The sequence below is a fragment of the Eubalaena glacialis genome, chromosome 16 (genome assembly GCF_028564815.1).
Source record: "Eubalaena glacialis isolate mEubGla1 chromosome 16, mEubGla1.1.hap2.+ XY, whole genome shotgun sequence".
Classification (NCBI taxonomy): domain Eukaryota; kingdom Metazoa; phylum Chordata; class Mammalia; order Artiodactyla; family Balaenidae; genus Eubalaena; species Eubalaena glacialis.
In genome coordinates this window covers 29,305,701-29,332,553 of record NC_083731.1, presented here as the reverse complement: position 1 = coordinate 29,332,553, position 26,853 = coordinate 29,305,701, and the positions used below count along the sequence as shown (strand labels likewise).

At 36.5% G+C, this 26,853-nt stretch overlaps 1 protein-coding gene across 1 annotated transcript in view; it reads left to right on the top strand.

The window, feature by feature from the left end:
- SCEL (sciellin) overlaps nucleotides 1–21,900 on the top strand; it is a 310,050-nt gene extending 288,150 nt beyond the window's left edge. The window contains exons 28-33 of the mRNA XM_061170721.1: nucleotides 4,440–4,498; nucleotides 10,161–10,236; nucleotides 12,061–12,135; nucleotides 15,623–15,731; nucleotides 17,753–17,855; nucleotides 21,694–21,900. Coding sequence (XP_061026704.1) covers nucleotides 4,440–4,498; nucleotides 10,161–10,236; nucleotides 12,061–12,135; nucleotides 15,623–15,731; nucleotides 17,753–17,855; nucleotides 21,694–21,701 — 430 coding nt within the window. The 3' untranslated portion in view covers nucleotides 21,702–21,900. The remainder of the gene's footprint in view (nucleotides 1–4,439; nucleotides 4,499–10,160; nucleotides 10,237–12,060; nucleotides 12,136–15,622; nucleotides 15,732–17,752; nucleotides 17,856–21,693) is intronic.
- Nucleotides 21,901–26,853: the final 4,953 nt, after the last annotated feature.

The window sequence follows — 26,853 nt, the reverse complement described above, 5'->3', positions numbered from 1 at the left end:
CCTGGTTCAGTCTTGGAAAATTGTACCTTTCCAGGAATTTGTCCATTTCTTCCAGGTTGTCCATTTTATCGGCATATAGTTGTTTGTAGTAATCTCTCATGATCCTTTGTATTTCTGCAGTGTCAGTTCATACTTCTTCTTTTTCATTTCTAATTCTGTTGATTTGAGTCTTCTCCCTTTGTTTTCTTGATGAGTCTGGCTAAGGGTTTATCAATTTTGTTTATCTTCTCAAAGAACCAGCTTTTAGTTTTATTGATTTTTGCTATTGTTTTCTTCATTTCTATTTCATTTATTTCTGCTCTGGTCTTTATGATTTCTTTCCTTGTACTGACTTTGGGTTTTCTTTGTTCTTCTTTCTCTTTTAAGTGTAGGGTTACATTGTTTATCTGAGATTTTTCTTGTTTCTTGAGGTGAGATTGTATTGCTATAAACTTCCCTCTAGAACTGCTTTTGCTGTGTCCCATAGGTTTTGGGTCATTGTGTTTTCGTTGTCATTTGTTTCTATGTATTATTTTGTTTCTTCTTTGATTTCTTCAGTGATCTCTTGGTTATTTAGTAACGCACTGTTTAGCCTCCATGTATTTGTGTTTTTTACAGTTTTTTTCCTGTAACTGATTTCCAGTCTCAAAGCATTGTGGTCAGAAAAGATGCTTGATATGATTTCAATTTTCTTAAATTTTCTGAGGCTTGATTTGTGACCCAAGATGTGATCTATCCTGGATAAAGTTCCATGAGCAATTGAGAGAAAGTGTAATCTGCCACTTTTGGGTGGAATGTTCTATAAATATCAATTAGATCTATCTGGTCTATTGTGTCATTTAAAGCTTGTGTTTCCTTATTTATTTTCTGTTTGGATGATCTGTCCATTGGCGTAAGTGGAGTGTTAAAGTCCCCTACTATTATTGTGTTACTGTCGATTTCTCCTTTCATGGTTGTTAGCATTTGCCTTATGTATTGAGGTGCTCCTATTTTGTGTTCATAAACATTTATAATTGTTATATCTTCTTCTTGGATTGATCCTTTGATCATTATGTAGTGTCCCTCCTTATCTCTTGTAACAGTCTTTATTTTAAAGTCTATTTTATCTGATACGAGTATTGCTACTCCAGTTTTCTTTTGATTTCCATTTGCATGGAATATCTTTTTCCATCCCCTCCCTTTCAGTCTGTATGTGTCCCTAGGTCTGAAGTGGGTCTATTGTAGACAGCATATATATGGGTCTTGTTTTTGTATCCATTCAGCCAGTCTCTCTCCTTTGGTTGGGGCATTTAATCCATTTACATTCAAGGTTATTTTTAATATGTATGTTCCTATTACCATTTTCTTAATTGTTTTGGGTTTGTTTTTGTGGGTCTTTTTCTTCTGCTGTGTTTCCCACCTAGAGAAGTTCCTTTAGCATTTGTTGTAAAGCTTGTCTGGTGGTGCTGAATTCTCTTAGCTTTTGCTTGTCTGAAAAGCTTTTGATTTCTCCATCGAATCTGAATGTGATCCTTGCTGGGTAGAGTAATCTCAGTTGTAGGTTTTTCTCTTTCATCACTTTAAGTATATCCTGCCACTCCCTTCTGGCCTGCAGAGTTTCCACTGAAAAATCAGCTGATAACTTTATGGGGATCCCTTTGTATGTTATTTGTTGCTTTTCCCTTGCTGCTTTTAATATTTTTTCTTTGAATTTAATTTTTGTTAGTTTGATTAATATGTGTCTTGGTGTGTTTTTCTTAGGGTTTGTCCTGTGTGGGACTGTCTGTGCTTCCTGGACTTGGGTGACTATTTCCTTTCCCATGTTAGGGAATTTTTCAACTATAATCTCTTCAAATATTTTCTCAGACCCTTTCTTTTTCTCTCTTTTTCTGGGACCCCTATAATTTGAATGTTGGTGTGTTTAGTGTTGTCCCAGAGGTCTCTGAGATTGTCTTCAATTCTTTTCATTCTTTTTTCTGTATTCTGCTCCTCAGCAGTTATTTCCACCATTTTGTCTTCCAGCTCAGTTATTCATTCTTCTGCCTCAGTTATTCTGTTATTGATTCCTTCTAGTGTATTTTTCATTGCAGTTATTGTGTTGTTCATCTCTGTTTGTTTGTTCTTTAGTTCTTCTAGATCTTTGTTAAACATTTCTTGTATTTTCTCAATCCATGCCTCCATTCTATTTATGAGATTCTGGATCATCTTTAATATCATTACTCTGAATTCTTTTTCAGGTAGATTGCCTATTTCCTCTTCATTTATTTGGTCTTGTAGGTTTATACCTTGTTCTTTCATCTATGGCATATTTTTTTACCGTCTCTTTTTTCTTTTTTGAGTGGGATTGTGTTCCTGTCTTACTGGTTGTTTAGCCTGAGGCTTCCAACACTGGAGTTTGTAGGCTATTGGGTAGAGCTGGGTCTTGGTGCTGAGATGTGGAACTCCGTGAGACCTCACTCCAATGAATATTCCCTCGGGTCTTTCTCTGTTAGTCTAGTGGTTTGGACTCGGAGCTCCCACTGCAGGAGCTTTGGCCCCAGGCTTGTGAACCAAGACCCCACAAGCCACCTGGGGCAGCAAAAAAAAAAGAAAAAAACAAAGTAAAAAATAACATTAGACTAGGAAACTAACAGATATGTTAGGAAGAATATAAAATTAAAATATAGATGAATCAACATCAGGAAGGTACATGAATACCACAATAGTAAAAAAGAGGAAGAGGGAAAAGAAAAAAAAAAAAAGGCCTTGGCTGTGGAGGGCCTAAGCAAGGGCAAGGTTTGGGTGGTGGGCGGGGCCAATGCTCAGGAACCACAGGGCTGGAAAAGGCCCTGGGGGCTGTGGTGGGTGGGGCTTAGGCTCAAGGAACAGAAGGGGCCCAGGCGTGCCCCCCACCCCTGATTTCAGAGGGCAGGGGACTTCATCTGCCGCCTGCCTCTCTTGATCTCCCCAGCCTCTGTCCTATGCCCTCAAAGACCCACGCAGCCTGGAGGGGGCTTTGGAGGGCAGGGGATGGCCTAGGAGCTCAGCAGGCTCCCCAGGCCCGATTGGGCATGGCAATCAACCTCCACTCCTCTCCCGCTCCCCCTGGAGGGCCCCTCCTGCCTGCCTCCTGATCTCCCAGGCCCGCAGCTAGTATTTTAAATGTGAGGTTTAAGTGTAGCTATGGAATGCTGCTTAATTAGCATATTTATCACTTATTGATGGCTTGGATGTTATATAAAAAGAGTATTAAATCTCATCCCACATAAATATGAGGACTTTTATGTTATTTTTCATCCTTATCAATATTAATTTTGTGAGTCAGAGTCCCTACACTGATTCCATGTAAAAGAACCTTACTTGAAATCTACTATTCAGGACTGGAGAAAGGAGATTTATGAAAACTGGAGTTAACTCTAAAGATGTGAAAAGTTAGGGCAGAAATAAAAATGAAAATATAGTCCCTCAGAATTTTGGAATCCATAGTGCCTAGTGCTGTATCACTACACTTCTGTTAATTATCACTTATTTATTCTTACTCAGTTCAGTCACAACTGTAGTCCTTGTGCCTACAAATTTTACTTACATTAACTCATTTATCCTCACTGCAACCTTATGAAATTAGATATTATTATCCTAGTTTACAAAAGGAAGCTTAGAAAGGTTGACTAACTTGCCCAAGAAAGTAGGAAAAGAAATGGCCTTGCTCTGCCTCCTAAACCATCCTGCTAACCAATAGCATTGGTGACAAGGCTTTTCCAAACTCATGGAAAAAAATTAAGAACTACCAGTGTTATAGCAAATATATAAATAATTAATATATACATAACATACCAGAGAACATTGTATCTCATGAAGGTGTGTCAAATCATTATTGTAGCCCAAGATTTAAGAATGTAATTGTCCCATTTATCCTCCACATTATGAATTGTTTATTCAAATTTGGGGTTGACTTCTCATATTTCTGTCATGCAAAAAGCTGGAATGAAGGCTCTAATTAAATATTTAAGAGTTGATTTCAGATGGGCAGGTGGCTCAGCCTCAAGCCTTGACTCTTTTACAAATTAGTCAATTGACCTTGGAAAATTCACTTAGCCTTTCTGAGCCCCATATGCTGTCCTGCAAGATTTTGTGAGATCTGAATGAGATAATCCACGTGGAAATACACAAGTTAGTACTTTGTGATGCAAAGTAAGTATTCATTCAAAGTTAGCCGAATGTGAATATCAATCAGTTGTTTCTTTTCAGACCAGATTTCTCAAACCTTCCAAAAAATTAGTTCTTTATTTCTCTCTCATAACGTAATCCATGCTCATACTTGAGTTGCATAGGACAAATATTCGATGTCAGATTTTCAATGTCCATATTCTTAAAGACCACAAATGACTATGTTTAAAATTTTGTACTGATTTAAAATTTTTTTATTCTAATGCTTATTTCCTAAAATTGTATGTAACTACATCATATATATATATGTAAAAAATATATATTTTTTCCTATAGAGACCAGGACCTAGAAAATTTAATTGAAGTAAATTCCAATATGTCTAAGAGTAAAAATGAAAGATAAGGCTTATTATAATTTACGTTTTTCTTATGAATTCCATATGAGCCTTCATAAATTATATAACCTTGAAAGATTTTCTGAGAAGTTGAACTGTACTGTGATATTTAAATATAAACACTATCTGAATATGAAAAACAATGTACAGGGTACTTAATAACTGATTTGGAAAAAAGTTGGCAAAATTTGAATTCTGTTAGAATTTCTGACTAAGGGCCTGCTGTTCAATGGCTTACTGTAAAAGGCATCATGGAAATTCAGTGCTCTGCACTTGGGCTGTGAAGATTTATTTTTACTTACTGTTGCTTGGTAGGTTTTCAGCGGTGCAGAAAGCACTCTGGGAATCTCTTCCTTGGATACGTAGTGCTAAAAGAATGCACAAATTCATCACAGCCACAAAACAGGACCTAATTTTGGAATTTCTTTACACCACAGAGTACCAGCTTTAAAACTGTTGTACTTTGTTTCTTTTACAGCAAAGGTTAGGATAGAAGCTATACTTCATTGTTGTTACAGATTGTTTAAATTAGGAAAGAATTTTAAAAGTCTTCCATGTTTAGCAATTCTTCTCCCAACACATGGGAGGACCCTAGAAGCAATAAGTTTCTATTTTTAACCTTCCTAAGATACAGCTGCTTTTTCTGTTTAAAAAAAAAAAACTTTTATGTAAAGAAATGATATTGTTGATATCAAGTGAAGAGAGTAGAAAAGTAGGAAAAGAGCTGGCTCACTGTTTTGTCTGTTTTTCATCTCTTAAAGGCTCTTGCATATAAGAGGTAGGTAGTTTCTTTCTGTTCCCTTAATTCCCCAAATCGTCCTCTGCCTTCTCTTTTTGTGATCCCAAGCAAGCCTCTGATAGAATGAGGGAGGATACATTTTCAATAGGATCCACTATTTTGGGAACAGTGTTGGGCTTACAATTAACCAAGCTCATTCAAATATTATTTGGAAATGATCCAGATTAAAAAATGACAAGTAAATGAGGAGGTAGAATTAAGGAACTTTTCACTGAATATGACTTGAGAGGCGTTTCAGTTTGAGTTAGGCTTGCTCATGAAACAGGGTTTTATTGGAAAGATTAATGAGGAAATGGAAATTCAAGGGCAGGAATGGTAGAATGGCCGGGCTTCACGGAGGCCTGAACTGGAAGGTTGTTCATTCTTGACCGGAGGACATTCCATCAGGAATCCCTAGACGTTAACCTTAGTTCTTTGTTATTGTCAGTTCTTTGTTGGCTTCTGCCTATTTTTCTCCTGCTCTTCCCTCTACCTATTGGCTTCCTTATTCTCTGCTCTGTAGCTGTTTGATAACCAAGAACTTTAGCTGCCTCTCCTTCCTCGTAACTTCACCTTCCTCTAGCTTTCCAAGGTCTGTCTGGCCTCCTTCAGCAAGGCGGTGTGGTTGTGGCCATCTGTGTAGAAGAGGGTGTGGGATGGAAAACACCGTGGCTGGCTGTAACGTGCACACACTCTCCTTTACTTTCCTGCAATTTCATCTGTGCCTCTTACCTAACATAACCCAACAATCACACGTACATTCACAAATGCACCCTGTCTCTCCAGCGGGATGGTGATCATCACAGTCAGTTACTATGTCTGGAGGCTTTAACCACCACTACAAAATCAGTTACTCATCCCTGAGGTCTGTGTTCAGATGTTATTCATTCTTCTTCAGTTCTATCCCAATCCTGTACAGGATCTGTCTCCAAATTAAATGGACACTGCCCCAGCCCTGCCCCAGCCCTGAAAGAACAACTGTAATAAAAGTTCTCACTTGAAAAAAAAAAGTGGAAAAAAGAAATCTCTGGGCCCAATTTTGCACCCATATATTCTGGCTACAGAAAAGAAAGTTTACTTGACTCTCAAAATGGGTAAAAATTTAACAGAAAGAAAATTGAGGGTCAGAGAGTAAGAGACTTGATCAGGTGCAGAAAGTTAGTAAGTTAGAGAGGTGTCCTGGCCTCAAGTCCTCTCTTTATTTTTCCACAGGAGAATTCTTTTTTTAAATTTTATTTATTTTTATTGAAGTATAGTTAATGTACAATGCTGTGTTAGTTTCAAGTGTATAGAAAAGTGACTCAGTTATATGTATATATATATAAAATATACTCTTTTTCAGATTCTTTTCCATTATAGGTATTACAGGATATTAAGTAGAGCTCCCTGTGCTATACAGTAGGTCCTTGATGATTATCTATTTTATATACAGTAGTGTGTATGTGTTAATCCCAAAGTCCTAATTTATCTCCTGCCCCCCTCCCCCACTATCCCCTTTGGTACCAATGAGAATACTTCTTTTTATATATTTAAAATCTGTAATTTTTACAAGAGCTCAAAACCTTGGTAGTTTAATAGAAGTAAACCCTAACACATACAACAGTTCAAAATGGTAAGCTCTTACTAAGCTTTTAGTCTTCATGCAAAAGAGATTTGTAAAGTTTGCAGTGACATGGGTATTTATCAGTTGAAATTATTTTATGCTGTTTAAAGTCAAGTTGCCAAGGTTAAGTCAAATAGGACAGTGGAAATCTAAATAAGAGTCATAGGCCAATCTGTTAAACTGACACTTGATTTACTTTATGAATGTATTCACTTTGTATAGTAATTGGATGTCCACATAGTTATATGCTTTCTGATTAGTATATTCACAGAGTTGTACAACCATCATCACAATCACTTTTACAACATTTTCATCACCTCAGAAAGAAACCCAATGCCCAGTAGCAGTCACACATCATTTTCCCCCAACCCCTTAGCTCTGGACGACTACTAAGCTACTTTCTGGCTCTTTAAATTTCCTATTCTGGACATTTCATATAAATGGAATCATAAAATATGTGGTCCTTTGTGACTGGCTTTTTTCACTTAGAATAATGTTTTCAAGGTTCACCCATGTTGTAGCATGTCTCAGTATTTCATTTCTTTTTATTGCCAAATGATATTCCACTGTGTGAATGTACTACATTTTGTTTATCTATTTATCAATTGATGGGCATTTGGATTGTTTCCACTGTTGGATTGTAATTCACTCTTATGAACAATGCCGCTATAAACATTCATATATAAGTTTTTGTGTAGAGTGTGTTCATTTCTCTTGGGTAAATACCTAGGGAGTGAAATTGTTGGATCCTACAGTAACTCCATTTGAGGAACTGCCAGACTGTTTTTTAAATCAGCTGTACCATTTGATGTTCTCACTAGCAGTGTATGAAGGTTCTAGATAGTTAAATTTTCAAGGTGAACTTCCACTGCAGAAAACATTTTCTCAAGTGTAATTCCATTTGGAATTTTGTAAGTTCCAACACAATATTTGGTTTTATAGTTTATGGAGTTATTTAATTAAGAAACAAAATTGTGACCGTTGATTGCAAGTTACAATTCAGCAATTTGTTTCAATGAAGAGTAATGTCTTAACAATAAAGCCGTCAAGCAAAAAACATTGTCAGTCATAAGTTCTTCTTTAGGAATATTATTCAAGGCATCTAAGGAATAGTTTGGTGGAGAGTCCTCTATTGTACTGGTTCTCAAATTTTATTTACATCAGACTCACCTGCTAATCCAGGGCCCACACTTTGAGAACCAGTGCTCTTTTGGGTAAGATGTCGGGCTGCCTCTAAGGTAGTGGTTCTCAATCTTGACTTGCACGTGAGACTTACTGGAGAGGTTTAAAAGACTGCAAATGCCCAGGCCATACGCCGAACCAATTAAACCAAATTCAACATAAGAATTTTGGCAGGACACAGTTCAATCCTTATCAGAACTGTTTACAAACTATTTCACTTTCCTATCTGCAGATTTTGCAAATTGGTGATATTTGATTTTATCTTTCTGAGGACAATACAGACACGTTTCACACTCATTGACAACCTTTGTCCTTTGAAACTATTTGCTAAAATTGGGTTTTGTATTATATACTATATGATTTGAATATTTCTAAACAATTCGCAGCTAGGTTCATTTTTCTGGAATGACATATTCTAATGATCGTATTAGAAAATCTTCTAATAATATTATTTCTACTTTCTCACTACTTAGTGTCATTTTAACTCAGCTGTGAAACATCTGTTTTGTGAAACATCTGTCTTAAAACTAGAAGATGGTTTTCTGTATGCCAGAGTTGATACTATGTGAACAGATGTTTTCTTCTTCTTTAAGAGCTACCTGGAAATGGAAGGAACAGGCCAGTCAAGAATGATAAATCATGATCAAGATCTAAATCCTCCTCTTGGTCTTTATGTCTCTCCTATATCAGAGTTTACTAACACGGGGGAGGAAAAAGAGCTAAAGCTTTCACTACTCCAGCATTAAAATTTTCCTCTGTCTCATAGGAAAAAGCAAATATGCCTGCACTTTGTTAAGCATAGTGACATTTTTAGATGAGCAGAAATCTAGGTCAAAGTTCTTTTGCAATCTTCAAAGTACTGCTTTCCATTAAAAACAAAATGGAAACTGGAATTTCTCCAAGGAACCCCTGGATAATTTTCATTAAACTGATAAACTGTCGGATATATTGCACATGAAAAACTTCTAAAATGGCACTGCTGCTGTGAAAATGTTACTGGAACCAATTTCAGATGGTTCCTGCCCTTGGTAAAAAAGTATTCTGTCTTAGCGTTAGATAACGTGACACATGCCTGTAGATGATTCCTAAAGGTAAGCTAGTGGTCTCTGTGGATGAGTAAAGTCATACATGTGTTCTATTTGTGTATCTGTGCAGAAGCCAGGCAAACAAGAAAGAGGTTCACTGTATATTAAAAAAAGTTCATTGAACAGAATTTTAATAAAACAAAAACCTTCTAGGTGGCCTTGATTTTAAGTGCCAAATATTTGCCTTTGCTCTCTCAGGCAAGATGGCCAAGTTAGTGGGTCTACTGAGGCTTTAATCAGCCCATCTTCTAGAACCACTGCCTACTCTTATGAAGCACGGAAGGCGCTCAGGTACTGTGGTCAATTATAAAACAACTGACAGGACTATTCTCCTTCTGTTGTTGTTTTTTTTTTCTCCTTCTGTTTTTTAAAGAAAACATCCACATACAACCTGATCCTTCCTTTGAAATGCAGAAATTTTTAATTTTACCAGAGGCTAAGCAGGCTTATACAAAGGTGTTGAGTAAACAAGTTGGTCACTGGTAAGTTGTCAATTATGAATAATGAGTGTAAACTGTGATTTTTCCTTAAAAAGTCTATAATTTTTTTTAAAAAGCATGATTGAGACATTGGCATTGACATTCTTTAAGTAGATTTAAAGGTTTCATTAAATCAGATGTTATCATGTTCGTTAATTAAGGTCCACTTTTTGCTTGAGATTTGTGGGGAAAGCAATGGTTTGGAAATATGAATGGGACATCAGGGAAATAGACACTAAAACATGTTACAGGAATATTCAAAATAATCGTCGTGCTCTACAACAGACATATTGAGTGACCGATTTTCATAATAGTATTCTGGAAGTAGGCCAAGACACTTCTGGAAGTTAAGACAAAATGGGACACATAAATAAATTTTGCAGAAATGGATTGATACCACTAACATTCGTATTTCAAAGGTAATAGTTTAGAAGGACTATATGAGCATTATTGTTTTCACTGGATTGGATAATTGCCTTGTTAATTTGATTATCCTGTAAACAAACTTTAAACATGAAGTAAGATGGTTTGTATTGCAGCTCCAATGCTGAAACCAGGCATGCAGGACCAAAGGATACTGTTGTGTACACAAGGACGTATGTGGAGAATAGGTACTGGAAATTTATTTGAAGTATTTTGCTATATATATTTTATAATTTTGAAATAATCTGTGTTTAAGAAGGAATGCCATTATTTTAGGGTGTGCTTGCTTTTTTCAAATAGCAGAACGTTTAAGAGTATATCGAGTTCTTTATGTAGATAAATGTGTAATTCTTTATAATCTTTCCACTATTAAGTAGTTGTCAAATAATCATACAATTTCATTGAATGGACTAAAAAATATTTTAATATAACACATGTATACATAACAGGATAGTTATTTGAAAGTTGTCACATAAACATACATGCCCATATTAAGCTTTATAAAATTACACAAGTATTCCTATGCTAATTTGGAGTCACACTTTAATTAAATGGTTCTATCGACTATTGTTTACCTCTAATCTGAAATAAGGGGTATAACTTTTAGTAAATAAGCTCTGGCCCACAAAATCCACTGCTTGATGTGATGTATGTTGAGGAAAATGTCAGACAAGGTCAGGGATTCACAAGTCATTCGATTTCGCGGAGTATAAAAACAAGAATTGGCCTAATTGTGGGGTAGGGTAACGGTGGGGCATTCAGATGTGGATATACGCACGCATGTGTTAATCATCGCCCATTTCAAAGAGGCCAGAGAGCAGAGTATGGGAGCGGGGCTCCCAGAAATTCGAGGTGCATTCGATTTGAGCAACCTTCCCCCCAAAAGGGATTCCTCAAACCCGAAAGTAAGTTACCTTGTAAAATGCAACCTCAACGTTGATTTTGCTGCTTAATCCAATTCTCCCTAAAATCTACACAGACAGTGCAGTATATATTAAACCAGAGGCCCTAGAATCAGAGTTGGGATTGAATCTTAGTTTGTTATTTACTGACTATGTGGCCTCAGCAAAACTACTTAACTTCAGTTTCCTGTCTCAATTCAAGTCTCAATTTTCTGACCAATAAAATGGGAATAATTTTATATGTATCAGGCATAAATATGTGCAAACTTTTATTTAGCATTGTGGGCTACGTGTTCCGTAAAGTAGATTCTATTTCTGACAGCAGTCTGCCTACGGGCAGTTTGGAGGGAGAGAAGGATTTCTCATTAAGAAATCCCAAGTGAGGGCTATGGAGTTATCCTTCTCTGTATGAAATAATAGGAACATATTGCTTCTGGTCCTAATATGCTCCCAGGTAGTGTAAGTACTGGGGAAGCAGTTATGGACAGCCAGCTGGTTAGTGCACTGCACACTTCATTTGCCTCCAGGAGAGAGTGACGTTTACAAACTGGAGCAGAAAGGGAACAAAGAGGACTTTTAAAAGTTACAATATTTTTGCTTTCATTCTAAATGATTCTTGGATGTTTTCAAGTAAATATAAAAACTTCCAAAGCTTTCTCTAAAAGTTCAGGAGTGTTTCTCTACGTGAATGGTGTCTGTCTATATTTGCCTGCACTGGCTCGTGCTTTGTGTATATTCTTTATGTGAGGCTACAGATAGCTTTCTTTTAGTAAAAATAAGGGAGGTGCAAGTATAAACTTCATGAAAAACAATAACTGCTTTTCCTGCTTACACTTGTTCTTGCACTCTCCTTGCCCCATTTTTTATTTATCTTGGTGAATATGTCAACTTATGTCAACTTGGAGGTTCCTTGCATATCAATACTTCTCCAGATTAAAAAAAAAAAAAAAAAGAGTCAGTACATTGTCCTGGCTTGTAACATCACAACGAATAATAACAATGAGGCTGTGTGAGAGGGTGTGTGTGTGCTTCCTTGCCTGCATAGGGGTATATACTTCAATACTAGGGAAATAGCCCAATTCTCACATGTCCATGTGTGTTTGTTTCTAGTAAATCACCAAAGGATAGATATCAGGAGGGTATCTCTGGAAAATACGTACAAACCGTTTATTCGACTTCAGATAGGTGAGTATGTCTGTATTTCCATACATAAAATATACACACACACACGTAAACATATGTATTTTTATATATTATAGATAAATATGTGTGTACACACTTTATAAATATACATTTTATTATATACGTGTATATGTATTTATATATAATATATATTTACATATCTTCACTATGTACATAGCACTGAAATATATATGTACACATTCTTGCAGTCCATTGAACTTGGAGATGACACTCCTGACAGTGGTTATATTGGTGATTGTGTGAGTGGAACGAAGTACAGCAACCTCTGCATCTAGGAATTTGCTCCTTGGCTTTCTGGCTGTTGTTCTTTGATTTTGATGTACTTTATTCCATTAGAGCTTTCTGTGCCTTACAGCTGCCTCCCAGGCAAGTGTCTCTGCTGTTGGTGACCCCAGGAGTCCCCAGTACTGCCACATTATTAGCATCTAGGCTTCATTGCATCCCCAGACTGTGCCCGCAGCCCTCCCTCCTTGTGGTTTTCCAAAGCCAGCTCACCTTACAAACAGCTGCGTGGATGTGCCGCTGTGACCCACTGGGGCCCGTGCTCAGTTCCTAGGAAGGGGGTTAGGATGAGCATCAATTTAGTGCTGGTAAACTGACCTCAGGCCTTTGCTCTTGATTACTCTCTTTTACCATTTTATGCTCAGTTGGGTAAATAGGTGACACTCATGAGACTGTGGCCTGCAGACTTCCAACGGAGGAAATAAAAATAATTAGCATTTCAATCCAACCACTGGAAACCAGCTGTAAGGCAAATGTCCGGTATTCTATCAATGGTATTTCTCTATTGCAGGGGGTGGAAATATGGCTCACCGAGGGTCACGACATATCTTATTTTTATGCACAGCCTCAGCTTGTAACGCAGTCCTTGGCACCTAACAGATACTCAATAAATTATTCCTGAATAAACAAACCTATGTTCCATTTACTAAGGGAAACATAGGTGGGCCAGGCATCAAAATTATATCCTCTTTTTGTCACTTTTGTAAGATCTTCTATTACCAAGGCTCTTCTTAGTGTCTTGCCTTTAAGTCATACCTCTTTGATGTGACTACAGGAGCACCACAAGTACCGCTTAGATAACCAAAACACCAGAGCTAGGTTTTTCATAATGCTCTGAAAAGATCTTTGACTAAGTATGATCTTTTTTTTTTTTTTTGGTCACAAGGCACAGCTTTGTTCCCTGACCAGGCTTCAAACCCAGGTCCCTGACAGTAAGAGCATGGAGTCCTAGCCACTGGAACACCAGAGAATTCCTGACTAAGTATGATCTTAGTAAGGATAACACCAACACCAGAGCTTTCCCTGGGCTCATATTTTTATTGTTAAGGAAGAAAAACATTCTACATTAAAGTATTGCTCTCAAAGTGAAGAATTTCACTCCTATTCCTCAAGTGATCCTTGAAATTTTTTTGGTCATCAGAGCAAAAGTCAATTGTCCATTCAAACCAGTTAGTCCAGCAAACTTTTTCTGTTGCTCATTGTGTGAAATTAGCTGCATCCCCACAGTTCTTACCTAAGCACATCAATCCCATAAAGTGGCCGGTGCCCCTTTACAGGGTAAATACCAAATTCCTCTGTACATGACTTATGGGCCTTCAGAACCTGATCCTGCTGAATATTGCCTGATGTTCAATCACTCCAGCCACCCTCATTGTGTGGCACCTTGGTACATCCTGTTCACTCTGCTTGGAACCCCTCCATCACGCCCCTCCCCACCTCACTGAGCTCCCCTTGAGAGCTCCTTCACCCTCAAGCTTTAACTCAGATGGCACTTATGCCGACAAGCCTTTCCTGCTTCACCCCAGGGATTAGTTGCTCCACTGGCTGTGTTCTCCTAACTCTTTTCACACACCCATAAATATGTGGTGATCATCCGATCACACACCTGGCTACCCTAGTGGAAAGAAGGCTTCTCATTGGAGGAGACTCTCTCACTCTTCTTTATATTCCCAGCTCCTGTCTCAGTGTCTCTGGAATGGAAGAATGCTAGAGTGGCAGTTTTTACTCTGGAAGTGCTTACAGTCTAACATGGGAAATTTAAGTGTGTGGGTACCTACATATGCATATATGTGAAAAATGCATAGGAAACTATTTGCCCGGAATATGTAAGCAAGTACCTAGAGAGATCATTGAAAGAGGGAAATATTTATTTATATACATAAGGGAAGAAGAGATTACTAGAATGGCTGAGAGTATAAAATGAAACAAGGTTTATCTACTCCAATCCCTTTCCTCTCTCACCCCCTCCTCCCCTCAACTTTCCCTCCTCTCTGCTTCTAGTCCTGCGCTTGAAGACAGGATCGATTGTGGTTTCTGGGCATGACTCGTTCTTCTAACCCAGCGAGCCCAGTCAATCTCACAAGCAGGCCCAGAGGTAGCACAGGGCTCTGTGGCCGCTCTGCCTTCATTCAAATCCTGCCTCTGCCACTCACTGGCTGCATGACTTACCCTTCTGTGCCTCAGCTTTCTCTTCTGTAAAATAATGATACAAATAAGAGTACCTGCTTCTCAGAGATGTTATGAAGAATAAACGAGTTGATATAAGCAAAGTGCATGGAAAATGCACTGCACATATTAAACATATTAGCACTATTAAGTATTAGCTATTTTTATTTCACCACCCCGGTATGTATCCTACTTTGGAAATTTCAGGCTTGTTTGCTAACACCCTGAGACTAGTAAACTCTGCAAGGTGCTATTTAAGACTGTCCTAAGACCTTTCAAAAGGAAAAGAATCAAGTAGTTATTGGCCTTTCTTAAGACTCTGGCGTGACCCAAGGTCTTTTGGACTTGCTGATCATTTATTTATTATTGAACATTATTTTTCCAAAGTAAATAGCAAAGCTCTTTTTTCCCCATCAAATTTGTGGTGAGATTATATCATATTGGAGAATTTTTGTCATGAAAGGGCCCCCAATATTCTGAGTCTTACAATGACACCAAGAGAAGTGGCATAGGGGAGCGTTTTAGTGACTCTAGACCCTAGAATCTAGGTTATCCATCATTTGTGAATTCACCAACACATTCTTGAATGGATTTCTATTTTTGTCCTATTGAACGTTTTGAGAGTTAAATTTTTATATTAATCTGCAGCATAATTTTTCTATGATATAAGTACATTAATAATTCAAAACCCTCTTCTAGCTTCAAGGGGTACTTATGACCTAGTTCAGTTAGAAAACTGTGAACATCTTTGTCCTGCCCAGATGCACTTTTGATTGCTAATGAATTAATAATCTGAGACTTTCCTTCATGTTAATTCTTTGATATCATTTTGAAATAACTAGAAGAATCAATCACTTATCCTGCTATCCTAGGATAAGTAAATCCTCAGCTTTCCTTGATTTTTACACAATCTACTACAGTATCAACAAAATTAACATATCATTTCCATATGACTTTATGGGGAATACATCTGTCTTTTGCATGATGACAAATTTATTTTTAATTGCTTACATCTCTATAGGTCTGTCATTGAAATGGATATGTGCACTTACTGTCGAAAACCCTTGGGCACAGAAGCTAAGATGATTTTAAATGAATTACAAATTTGCTGCCATTCCACTTGCTTCAAGGTAAGGCTATGTTTATTGCACTTAACTCAATATAAAATTGCATAATGATTGGAATAAAAATAATTATTTAATGAAATACATGAGATGAAGTTAAAGCTTTCAGAAACACTGTCATGCACATTAATAATGCACTATTTAAACATTTCTCAGAGTTCTACAGCCTAAACCTCCAAGGTTTATAATTACTCTCTTGGCTTTAGGCTTAAAAGTTGATTATTGACACATTTATAACTCTTACCCTACAGATTGAAATCTGTAAAAAGGTAAACACTTGTTCTCTTTAGAAAAGTTTTTGCAGCATTTTCATAAATCATGCATTACATAAAATATATAATGAAATCTGAAAAGGCCAAGAAATTGTTGAGAAGAAAGCTAGCAGCTCCTTACGTCATGAAATTAGGACCAATGTGCTTAACGATAGTTGAAACTCAGTCTGCTTTTGAGAGCGTGATTCATTCTAATTAAATGTGGCTTAGTATAATAATAAAGCGTACATAGTAGAATGCTTCACAGTTTGTGTTTTTATATGCTATTTCTTTCACTTTTCACAAAAACATTGCGTAGGTCAACAATATAGTTTTTGGTGTAACTGGGTGAGCACTTAACTGGGAACCTGAAGACCTGAGCTGGAGTTCTAACTGACACTAATTGAGGCCATGTGACTTTGGACGATCATCTAAATTAGCTTAGCCTCAGTTTCCTCATCTGTAAAATGAAGTAGCTGATTAGACCAGTGGTTTTCAACCCTGGATGCATATTATGATTGTCTGGGGAGATTAGGGAAAAATAGAATGCTTGGGACCAGCCCCAATTAAATCAAGAATCTTAGAGATGATTGCTGGGCATTGGTATTTTTACAATCTCCTTAGATAGATCTAACAGGCAGCCAGTTTAAGAACCACAGCCTAAATCTATGGGTCCTTTCTAGTGCTGATATTCTATGACTGATACAAATTATCTAATTCAGTCATGTAGATGTAATACTTTGACAATTGATTGTTTCTCCTTAAATTAGCTTCAGAAAGTGACACAAAGCAAGAAGAAATGCCTCATTTTGAGCAAATGAAATCCAATTTTAGGCCATCATATACAGAAGTCTATTTAAAATATAATCTGAAAATTTCATAATTATTTAATTATGACAGTAAAATTTCCTTTTAATTATTAAGTTTACTCAACAAAACAAAAGTTAGTCTATAGCTCCTTATTTAAAATTATTATGCAGAAAACTTTTTAAAAGAAGGAAATTCTCCTGATTATTGCTTTTATTATATTTTGGATGATTTCCATTTATTATATTTTAGATGATTTATTTCCATTTTCAATTTAATTATAAAATACTACTGAGAATAAAAATGTCCCCACACTCCTAAGAAAAGACAGATCATTCTATAGCCATAATAATAGAGAACCATCTGAACTGTCTTAAACATGTCAAACTGATCTATGACAATTTGCGTCAGTGAACTTGAAAGTCAGCCAGTTGGCAGTGAACTTGCTCCAGTGAGCACAGGTCTAAGGCAGATGTCAACCCTTTCCTTCCTCTTTAACCAACACAACTTGAAACAAACTTCCCCCTAAACCCTGCATAGGATCAGAAGTTCGTTTTGCTCAATGACGCTATACCCGGACAGCATAGCTCTCCCTTAGTAAGCAAACAATAAATGCACTTTGTGTTTTTGTTTGCGATATCCAGTGGTGATCTTGTCTTTGGCATAACCAATTTCTGAAAATGTATATCTACTCTGTTGTGAGTTACGTAGAAACTTCAGTGGTATATATGCCCTGAAATGCACACCTCCATAGTAGAGGGATTTATGAGAGGATTTATTTGAAAAGTTCAGTGTGTGGATCACAGACAAGTAAGTATACTCTTATTTTCCCTCTGGGTTCTCTTGAGGCTTCATCTGAGTGTTGCTATGAAGGATGGTATTGAATAAAGTAAAAGTTTTTTTTTTTTATCCTGTTACACCAAGAATCTAAACTTCATATATAATGTAAACTTTATACATTCTGTTTAGTGTGAAATATGCAAACAACCTTTGGAAAACCTACAAGCAGGTGACAGTATTTGGATTTATAGACAGACAATACATTGTGAACCTTGCTACTCTCAAGTTGTAGGTAAGTGTTAAGCTCTGTAAGGAACCATCACTAACATTAATGAACTTTTGATATTGATGAAAGATTTCAAAACTAAAAAGTATTTTCTTAATTATATTAAAAATTCAGCTGCAGATACAATGGTGGCATTTCACTTTATGGTATAAAAATCAGTCAACGTTTATATTTTCTTCTGATGTCAGACCAGACATAGATACAACTAAGCAAAAGTCATTTATTTTAGGAAATTTTCCATTTTTTCCAAACAAAAACAGGTTTTCTTTGCTCTACTGATCGGTGGAATTGAAGTGCATTTCTGTGAATGACCTTTACATTTGCACTGGAATATACTTTTTTTCAACGTAATTTGGTTATTATACTAAATGCCTTTTAATGTTATTTTTAAACAGAAAATTTAGAGTTAATGGTGTACAATTCTATATTGCATATAACATTTGAGTATTTTTTTTTACCTTTAAGACCAACTTTACTATAATTTGGACACCTAATTAGCATAAATGTTGTGAGAAGTAACATTAAGGGTCTGCATTTTTAACTCATATTTTCAATAAGCTTAGCATGAAAGCTGTAAAAGTTGATTTAAAAGATGTGTACAGTGCACAGTAAGCTAGCAATATAAAATCCTATGAAACTTCATTGTAAAGCTAGTATCAACATTTAATTTTTACTTCAATAGTAAGTAGGTAGAATAACCTACTTGATATTGGGGAGCTGGTCAACAGCACTGTGTGAAAGGCAAGTTTCCTGATGGTGGTGAATGAAAAAGGAGCATTTGCGATTTTTACACGGGATCCAAAATATGGAATTTAATGACAAATGTGTGATATTAATGAGGTACTGAGAGGCTACATCTGGAAAATACTCTGAAGAATATTCAGAAAACCATGTTCCATCAGACTGCAGAATCAATGACAAGAACAAAGCTAATTATATTCATACTTTGCCTTCTATTTTCTGCTTTCCCCAGCCAGTTCTCATATTTCTTTTCTTTTCCTATTCGAGCAGCCTTATCAGGATCCATTGTTACATCAAGGGGCCTTGATGTGCATGGTGCAGCTCTAAAACTTTCAGTCCTGGGAGTGCATGATACGGTTTAGGAGATGTGGTTACCAAAACACTCAGAAGTCTTTGTGTTTTCTTCCCTGTGTGCATTTTTATAGTTAGTTTATTGATTGATTGATTGATTGATTGATTGATTGATTTTAATTTATTGATTTATTATTTTTATTTTTGGCTGTGTTGGGTCTTCGCTGCTGCGCACAGACTTTCTCTAGTTGCGGCGAGCGGGGGCTACTCTTCGTTGTGGTGCGCGGGCTTCTCATTGCGGTGACTTCTCTTGTTGCAGAGCACGGGCTCTAGGCGCACGGGCTTCAGTAGTTGTGGCTCGCGGGCTCTAGAGCACAGGCTCAGTAGTTGTGGCGCACGGGCTTAGTTGCTCCGCGGCATGTGGGATCTTCCTGGACCAGGGCTCAAACCCGTGTCCCCTGCATTGGCAGGTGGATTCTTAACCACTGCTGCCACCAGGGAAGCCCTTTATAGTATATTTAAGTTGTCAAGACATGACTCTCAGGCATGTCATAAATATGAGTACAGGACATTGGTGCTTTGTATTTATGGTATGACGAAAAGCCATGCCACAGTGATGAATGCAGTAGGAGGTGAAAGTAAAATGCTTAACCCACCACTACCCCCTTGATGAGTAATTATTTTTAAAACTTTAGTTACAGGCTTATTTTTGTACCGAATTTGTATATCTAACTTATTTTCTTTAAATTTTTCAGCAAAGTGGATTCAGTAATTCTGGCACATGAAAATCAAGATGAAAGCATTCACTAAGGAATTAAAATTTTTATTGTAAGAACATATAATCTAGAAAAGCTTTTACACCAAAGATTGATTCTGGTATAGAATTAACAACTCTGCTATTGCATAAATAATCTAATTGCCTCCACTAAGGTCACATACATAAAGGGAACCATCTGGTATCTGGTTAGATTTAGAGAGCAAAAATTCAAGTGGTTCTAGTTCCCAGCGTCAAAGGAAGGATGCTTCTGATGGCAGTGAGCATTGTCAGCCTTGACCAGGTCCATCTCTGCTCAGTATTAGGCTGTGTGTCACGGTTTCCATTATAGACAAATTTACCATTTTCTCACCTTTGTTTCCCTAAGAATTTGGATTTACAGACGTAATTGAAGTCTTGACAAAACTGTCATGGGAGCAAGATGTGTTTCCTTTATGTGCAAAAGTAATGTTGATAGAAATTTTGGCAGAAAGATAAAGTATGGCAGAAAGATGTTAACGTATAAAGTTGTATGGACCTCAGAAAATCACTTAAACTTTTCAGATTTCTGTGCTATTATCTGTAACATGAGGGGCAATGGACAAAATGATTTCTAAGGTCGCTTTCTGCTCCAAAATTATCAGATTCTAAAGCAAGTTTTTGTTTGCTCTTTAGAAACATACCTGAATCTGTGTTTGTTAGGCATATTGAACTAGATAGGATATCTAAACAATCTAACCTTGGTATCATCCTTCAGTTTATCACCAATATAAGTTTTGTAGAATGTGTTTTAAAAACAGAAAGACCTGCATTTATGGGTAATGGGTTAAATCATATGACATGTAGTGTTTACATAATTTGTCAAGTTTTCTTTGCATGCATTTCAAAATCTGGTTTCATAAATGATCTACGAGAAATAATGAAAGTTATGGACTACAAAGACATGTTCTTTAGCATGCTATATCTATTCCTATTACATAGCACTTTATATTTACAGATGGCTTATAAAAATAAATGAACTGTCAGTTATACAGAATCTTCTTATACAGTGTCTATAAATATTACTCACTGACATTGATATGTCAATTATAGTGATCATAATTTATTATATTCTGTGCCCTGCTGCCTAAATTAATTTTTTAACTGCTCAATCCATAACTTTGATTTTTAAAGAGCTTTTTCTTAAGGAATTGAAAATTCAATAATCTTGTGAGGAACTATTATTATTATTAAAATTGAGACATTGCACTTATAAACTACTTTATATGCACATAGCAATTGCTTCTCAAAGGAAAGCATATGGAACATTGAGAGAGGGTGGAATTCTAAGGGAGTTTAAGGCAGTTGTAAAAAACTGACAAACTAGGGAGATTAAAAGATAATCATGTATTTTCTAAATGTTGATAAATGTAAAGAGTTATTCTTCTGTATAATGATTTCAAGCATCTGTTCCTCTTAGACACTGGTCCACAAAGTGTTAAACACTAATGCTTATTAAAATACAGAAATGTGTAATCATTGTCCTATGGAGAGGGAGCCAGAAAAAACAATTAATAATAATTTGATATTCATTAATTCATGCTTGATGAGAAGCGGTGGTAATTGAGCCATATGTTTTATTGTTCTCTTATTACATGCTATCAGAGTGGATCAAAAGAAATAATTTTCTTAGAGTTGGAATTTGTGGCAGGAAAGGACGAATGAAATAGTATCCCTCTCTTTTATATAAAGTGTATTAACATCTCAATGCCTTTGTGGTAATTAAAAATCATTTGAATATCATTTTTAAAGGATTCTACTGTTGAATGCTTAATTTAAAAAAAAACCTAAAAGGAATGTAATTCTCACTTTTCTGTAGCTGTTTAATGGACCCTTTCTTCTACAATAATGTATTAAATTAAACCAAAAGCTGTTGTAAAAATGGAATAAATACAGAGTGGAGAGAGAAGGGCTTCTGATTTACCAAGTCCTCTTCCTCATGTCTGGGATTACGTGCACCCATAGCAATGACAGATTCCTAAAACAGTTTGTAAGATCTCATTTTTTTTTTTTTTGCAGCTAACTAATTATGCTATGATTGGCATACTTTTCCTGGACACAACTGCCTAAATCTCAGAATACCAGGCCCTGAATTCTATTACAAATGAAGAGATGTCTCTAAAAAATAATTAATTGCTCCACTATGAGAGTATCCTTCCAAAAAGCAAAACAAAAATATATCTAGTAATCTTGGAAATAGAATTTGTTAAAAACCTTTTTTCTCCTTTTACTAAGGCCAAGAAATAAAAATGTATTCAAGAAGTAATCTCTGCATCCTTAATTGTTTGATTGTAATCCCTCCTATAATTAGATAGGAGTGATGAGACGGTCCAGTTCTCACGGCTGGGGCACTCTCTGGCTTGTTTACTATGATAGAAAATCATGAGTGTTTGGAACATTTTCCTATTCAGCTTGATTCAGAGCTCTACCAAACCAAGTGACCGTTTGGTCTACGTAGAGGCAAACTTACCATGATGATGTTGATTTTTTCGTTGTTGTAGTTGTTACTACTGAATATACTGGTTATTTGGTACAATGTAAATAAATTGTTTTTAGCATTCCACCTATTCCATAGCACTCAACAGTTCCCAGAGGCACCCATAAATATCTGTGTTAACTTGGATAGGCCATTTCCCTCATGGGTCAATTTCCTGCTACTTAAAATGTGAGATTGAGAACATTGGCTTGCTATTGTACCCACCAGCGCAAACACTGCAAGAATCTATGACTCTATTCCTGCTGCTTACCCCATTCTTAGATTATATCTTTTGTTAGATGCCTAAGAGTTGGTGAATGTTTTGAATGTGCTGCAGAATTGCATGTTAACTTTGTCACAACACAAAGTGAATTCTGAATCGTGTTTACTGGATCTTTGTCCTGCTATTTGAGAAGTATGGCTTCTGAGATAGTACTGAAATGTTCAAGTGTCTCCTGAGTTAGGTAATGGTTTCCGTTTTTTCACTAGAAGAGAGGAAACTGATCATTATCATTGCCTTATAAATGCCATCTGGGAAAGATTTTCTAACTTCATTGCCTCTTTGAAACATTCTTCTCATTAGTACATTGAAATGCCCAATCATTCTAGACTCTGTAGGAAAAATTGCATTGTTTATAATCTACTGTCACTCATTCATTCACTCCTTCATTTGTTCTGTTATCCAACAATTTAAAAATCTTCATTTAGAAACTGTGTTCCAGATCTGAGTGATAACAAAAATAACCAAGGCTCCTGCCCTCATGGAACTTAAATTCTAAAGGAAGGGTGGAGGCACAGTTTGAAAGACAAAAAATAAATAAACACAATAATTTCTGAAAGCAAATAAGACCAGGAAGGAAATAAAACGCAGCGACTAGGCCAAGGGGTAGTATTTAAAAATAATGTTGTCAGATGATATTTCAAATAAGAGGTGAATGATGAGAAGGAACCAGCCTGGGGCAAAGCACTCCAGGAGGAGACGTTTTAGGATCAGCCAAAATCAGACCACTTTCTGGGCTAAATGAGTCCGTGCTTCTCTTAAACACGAGATAGAAGTTCACAGATGCCAAGAGACAGAGAATAGTCAAAGCATTTTTAAGCTTCCTCTATTCCTCACGCAAAACAATATTCAGATATTACTTAGATAGCTTTCAGCTCTCTGCCAACGGGTGGGTTACAGCAAATGGCTACTTTGTCCTGGTCCTCAGGCTGAAGTTGCTCACTTGGATAAAGGAGTGACTTTGTCAAAGGTGGTTCTGAACCAGCGTTCACCTGAAGTGGAAACAATGGGCCAGGCATGACGTTTCCTCACCTCATTTGAGGCAGCACTCAGGATCAAATTCCTTTCTGTTTTCCAAATAGAAACAGTAAACAATTAGACAGCATAATTTCAGATCTAGAAGAGACTTCTCACAGGAATTTTATGAATGTTACATGTTCTTGTCCTTTGTTGCAATATGAATAATGTATCTGGTGGAAAGGAACATTTAGATCTTGATATAACTTTCTTGACAGGCACAATTTGTTAATTTTATCTCCTTTCCCAAGAGAAAAGGAAAGATCATGAACTTCAAGGACCCTTCAGGCCCACAAAGGCAAACTGGATTGAAAGTCTCCCACAAGAAAGTGTTTAGTCCCTAAGGCAAGTGCAGCTTTGATGTGATTTAAAGAAATCACAGAAAGATTGCCAGGAGGCTGGAATTAATGAACACAAAGAGATGAGGTTGAAGAAGCAGGCAAGATACAGGCCATGGTTGTTTCATAATGGATTATTAAAAATATAGATTATCAAATGAATGGTGGCATTTCATAAAATTCATTTATGCCTTTTAAATTTGTGTCATTAAAATATTATTGACTACTATTGGTTTCATGAACAGATTAAAATTATTTTGAGACAAATACAGTCTACTGATTTTTGACAAAAGCACGAAGACAATTCAATGGAGAAAGAATAGTCTTTTCAACAAATGGTGCTGAAATAATTGGACACCCATATGCAAAAAAGAAAAAAAAAAGTACCTAGACCCAGACTTTACATCTTTTACGAAAATTAACTCAAAATGGGTCATAGACTTAAATGTAAAGTGCAAAACCATAAAACTTCCAGAAGAAAATGTAGGAGAAAAACAACATGACCTTAAACTTGGTGACGAGTTTTTGGATATAACATCAAAAGCACAATCTATAAAAGAAATTTCAGTCAGCTTTATTAAAATTAAAAACTTGTGCTCTGTGAAAGGCACTGTTAAGAGAATGAGAAGATAAGCCACAGACTGGGAGAAAATATTTGCAAAGTAGATATCTGATAAAGAATTTGTCCTCCATACCAAAGAACTCTTAAAACTAAACAATAAGGAAACAAAAAACTTATTTTAAAAAATGGGCAAAAGATCTAAGCAGACACCTAACCAAAGAAGATGGCAAATAAACATATGAAAGATACTCAACATCATTTTTCATTAAGGAAATGCAAATTAAAACACGGATAAGGTACTACTTTATGCCTATTAGAATGGCTAAAAACTAAAAACAGAATGCCAATTGCTGGCAAGGATGCAGAGCATCAGGAACTCTCATTCATTGATGATGGGAATGCAAAAGGATACAGCCACTTTGGAAGACAGTTTGGCAGTTTCTTACAACGCTAAACATATTCTTTCACATAATTCAGCAATTGTGCTCCTAGGTTTTTACCCAACTAATTTGAAAACTTATGTCCATACAAAAAGCTGCATGTAAATGTTTATAGCAGTTCTATTTATAATCATCAAAAACTGGAAGAAACCAAGATGCCCTTCAATAAACAAATGTCTTGACAAAACTGTGGTACATCCATACAATGGAGTAATATTCAGCAATGAAAATGAACTATCAAATCTGCAGAAACATGGATACTTCTTAAATGCATATTGCTAAATGAAAAAAGCCAGTCTGAAAAAGGCTCCATACTATATGATTCCACTTATGTGACATTCTGGAAAAGGCAAAACCATAGAGACAGTAAGTGGATTGGTGATTGCTTGGGCTTCAGGAGGAGTGGGCCTGGGGAGATGGAGAGCTGAATAGGTGAAGCATGGGGAATTTTTTAGTGCACCCGAACTATACTGTATATTGCAATGGTGAATACATGACACTATGCACTTGTCAAAACCCACAGAACTTAGCAGTACAAAGAATGAACCTTAATATATGCAAATTTTAAATCTCATTTAGGTGTTCAGGGGCAAGGGATCCCAGGATGGAAGGCAGAGTGTTGCAAAAGGATCCGATGGTATTGCAAATGTATGAAACGGTCTCAGTAAAGGGGGTGAGGGGAAAAGGGGCTGACCTTAGTAGCTCTGAAAATGAGTGAACAGTAACTTTGGAAATTAGTGGAGTGTGTAAGACTAAAGACACAGCAACTGTACAGATCACTGTACTCTAGTTGACCAAGTTGTTTTTCATGGAGTACAGGTTAACAATTCTGAAACCACTATACATACGTATATACTGGAATTGAATAATTCAGTAAATAGACAGTGGTTGGTGGGAGCCACATTTCTCACCGTTGGAGTGGGAGGTTACAGATAAGGAGGGGAAGAGACAGGAATGGTCCCTGTGGTAATGAGTGAGTTAGAGACATCAGTATGATTTCGTGTTTAGTTTAATGTAGATATGGATGGTTACACATAGAAATATCTAAAGGTATGTGCATTTACATGTGTTAGTATACACACATATATTTTCTTGCTCTGTCAGCTGACAGAGCCTAGAAGCAATGAATCCAGATCTTGATTTTTTAATACCATTCTCCAATAAAAGTGACCAAGACTCCTTGGAGAAATGACTGGTTCTAGGGCTGGGGCAGGATGTAGAGAAGATGAACCCGGAGCATCTTATAGTGCCAGGAAATAAGGAAGTGCTCAAACATATACATGCACACACATATGTACACACAAATGATGTGGATATGTCAAAGGGATATAGGCGTCAATTGAAAGCGCTCCCAATGGCCAAAGCTGGTATTTCAGCAACTAAATAAATAATGTAGCATTGAATTATAACCCAAAGTATAAAATAAAGATTTGTGAGTCTGTGCTGACATCAATAAACATTTGAATAAATAAATAATGGAGGAGACACAAATCTCCCATGCAGAATTCCAAATAATTTATATAGCTACTCCATCCTCAAGGAGGTAGAACATAACTCTTCACTTCCTGTGTGTGGGCTGCATAGTGCATATCTTCCAGACCACAGTATGGGATGGGGAAAAAAAGAGTAACTTTATGGAGGAGGGACTGACAAACACTACCTCAGAAAGGTAAGCAAGATTAACATCAATAATAATTAATGGTATTACTAGCATGTACTTGATAGGATGTGATAAAAAATAGCACAATATCTCTGTAACCTTCTTCCCCAAAACCCAGAACTCCAGTCTAATCATGAGAAAAACACACATCTTAATTGAGGAGACAATACTCCTCAAAACTAACAAAGGCATCAAAAATTTAAAAGTCCGAGACACCATCACAGCAAAAAAAGAGCCTGAGACATGACAACTAAATGTAATATGGTTCCTGGATGAGATCCTGGAACCAAAAAAGGACCTTAAGTCAAAACTAAAGAATTCTGAATAAAATATAGGCTCTAGTGTTGCTTTTTCTTTCTTTCTTTTCTTTTTGTTTTTTTTTAAAGAAAGGCAGACTGCCACATGC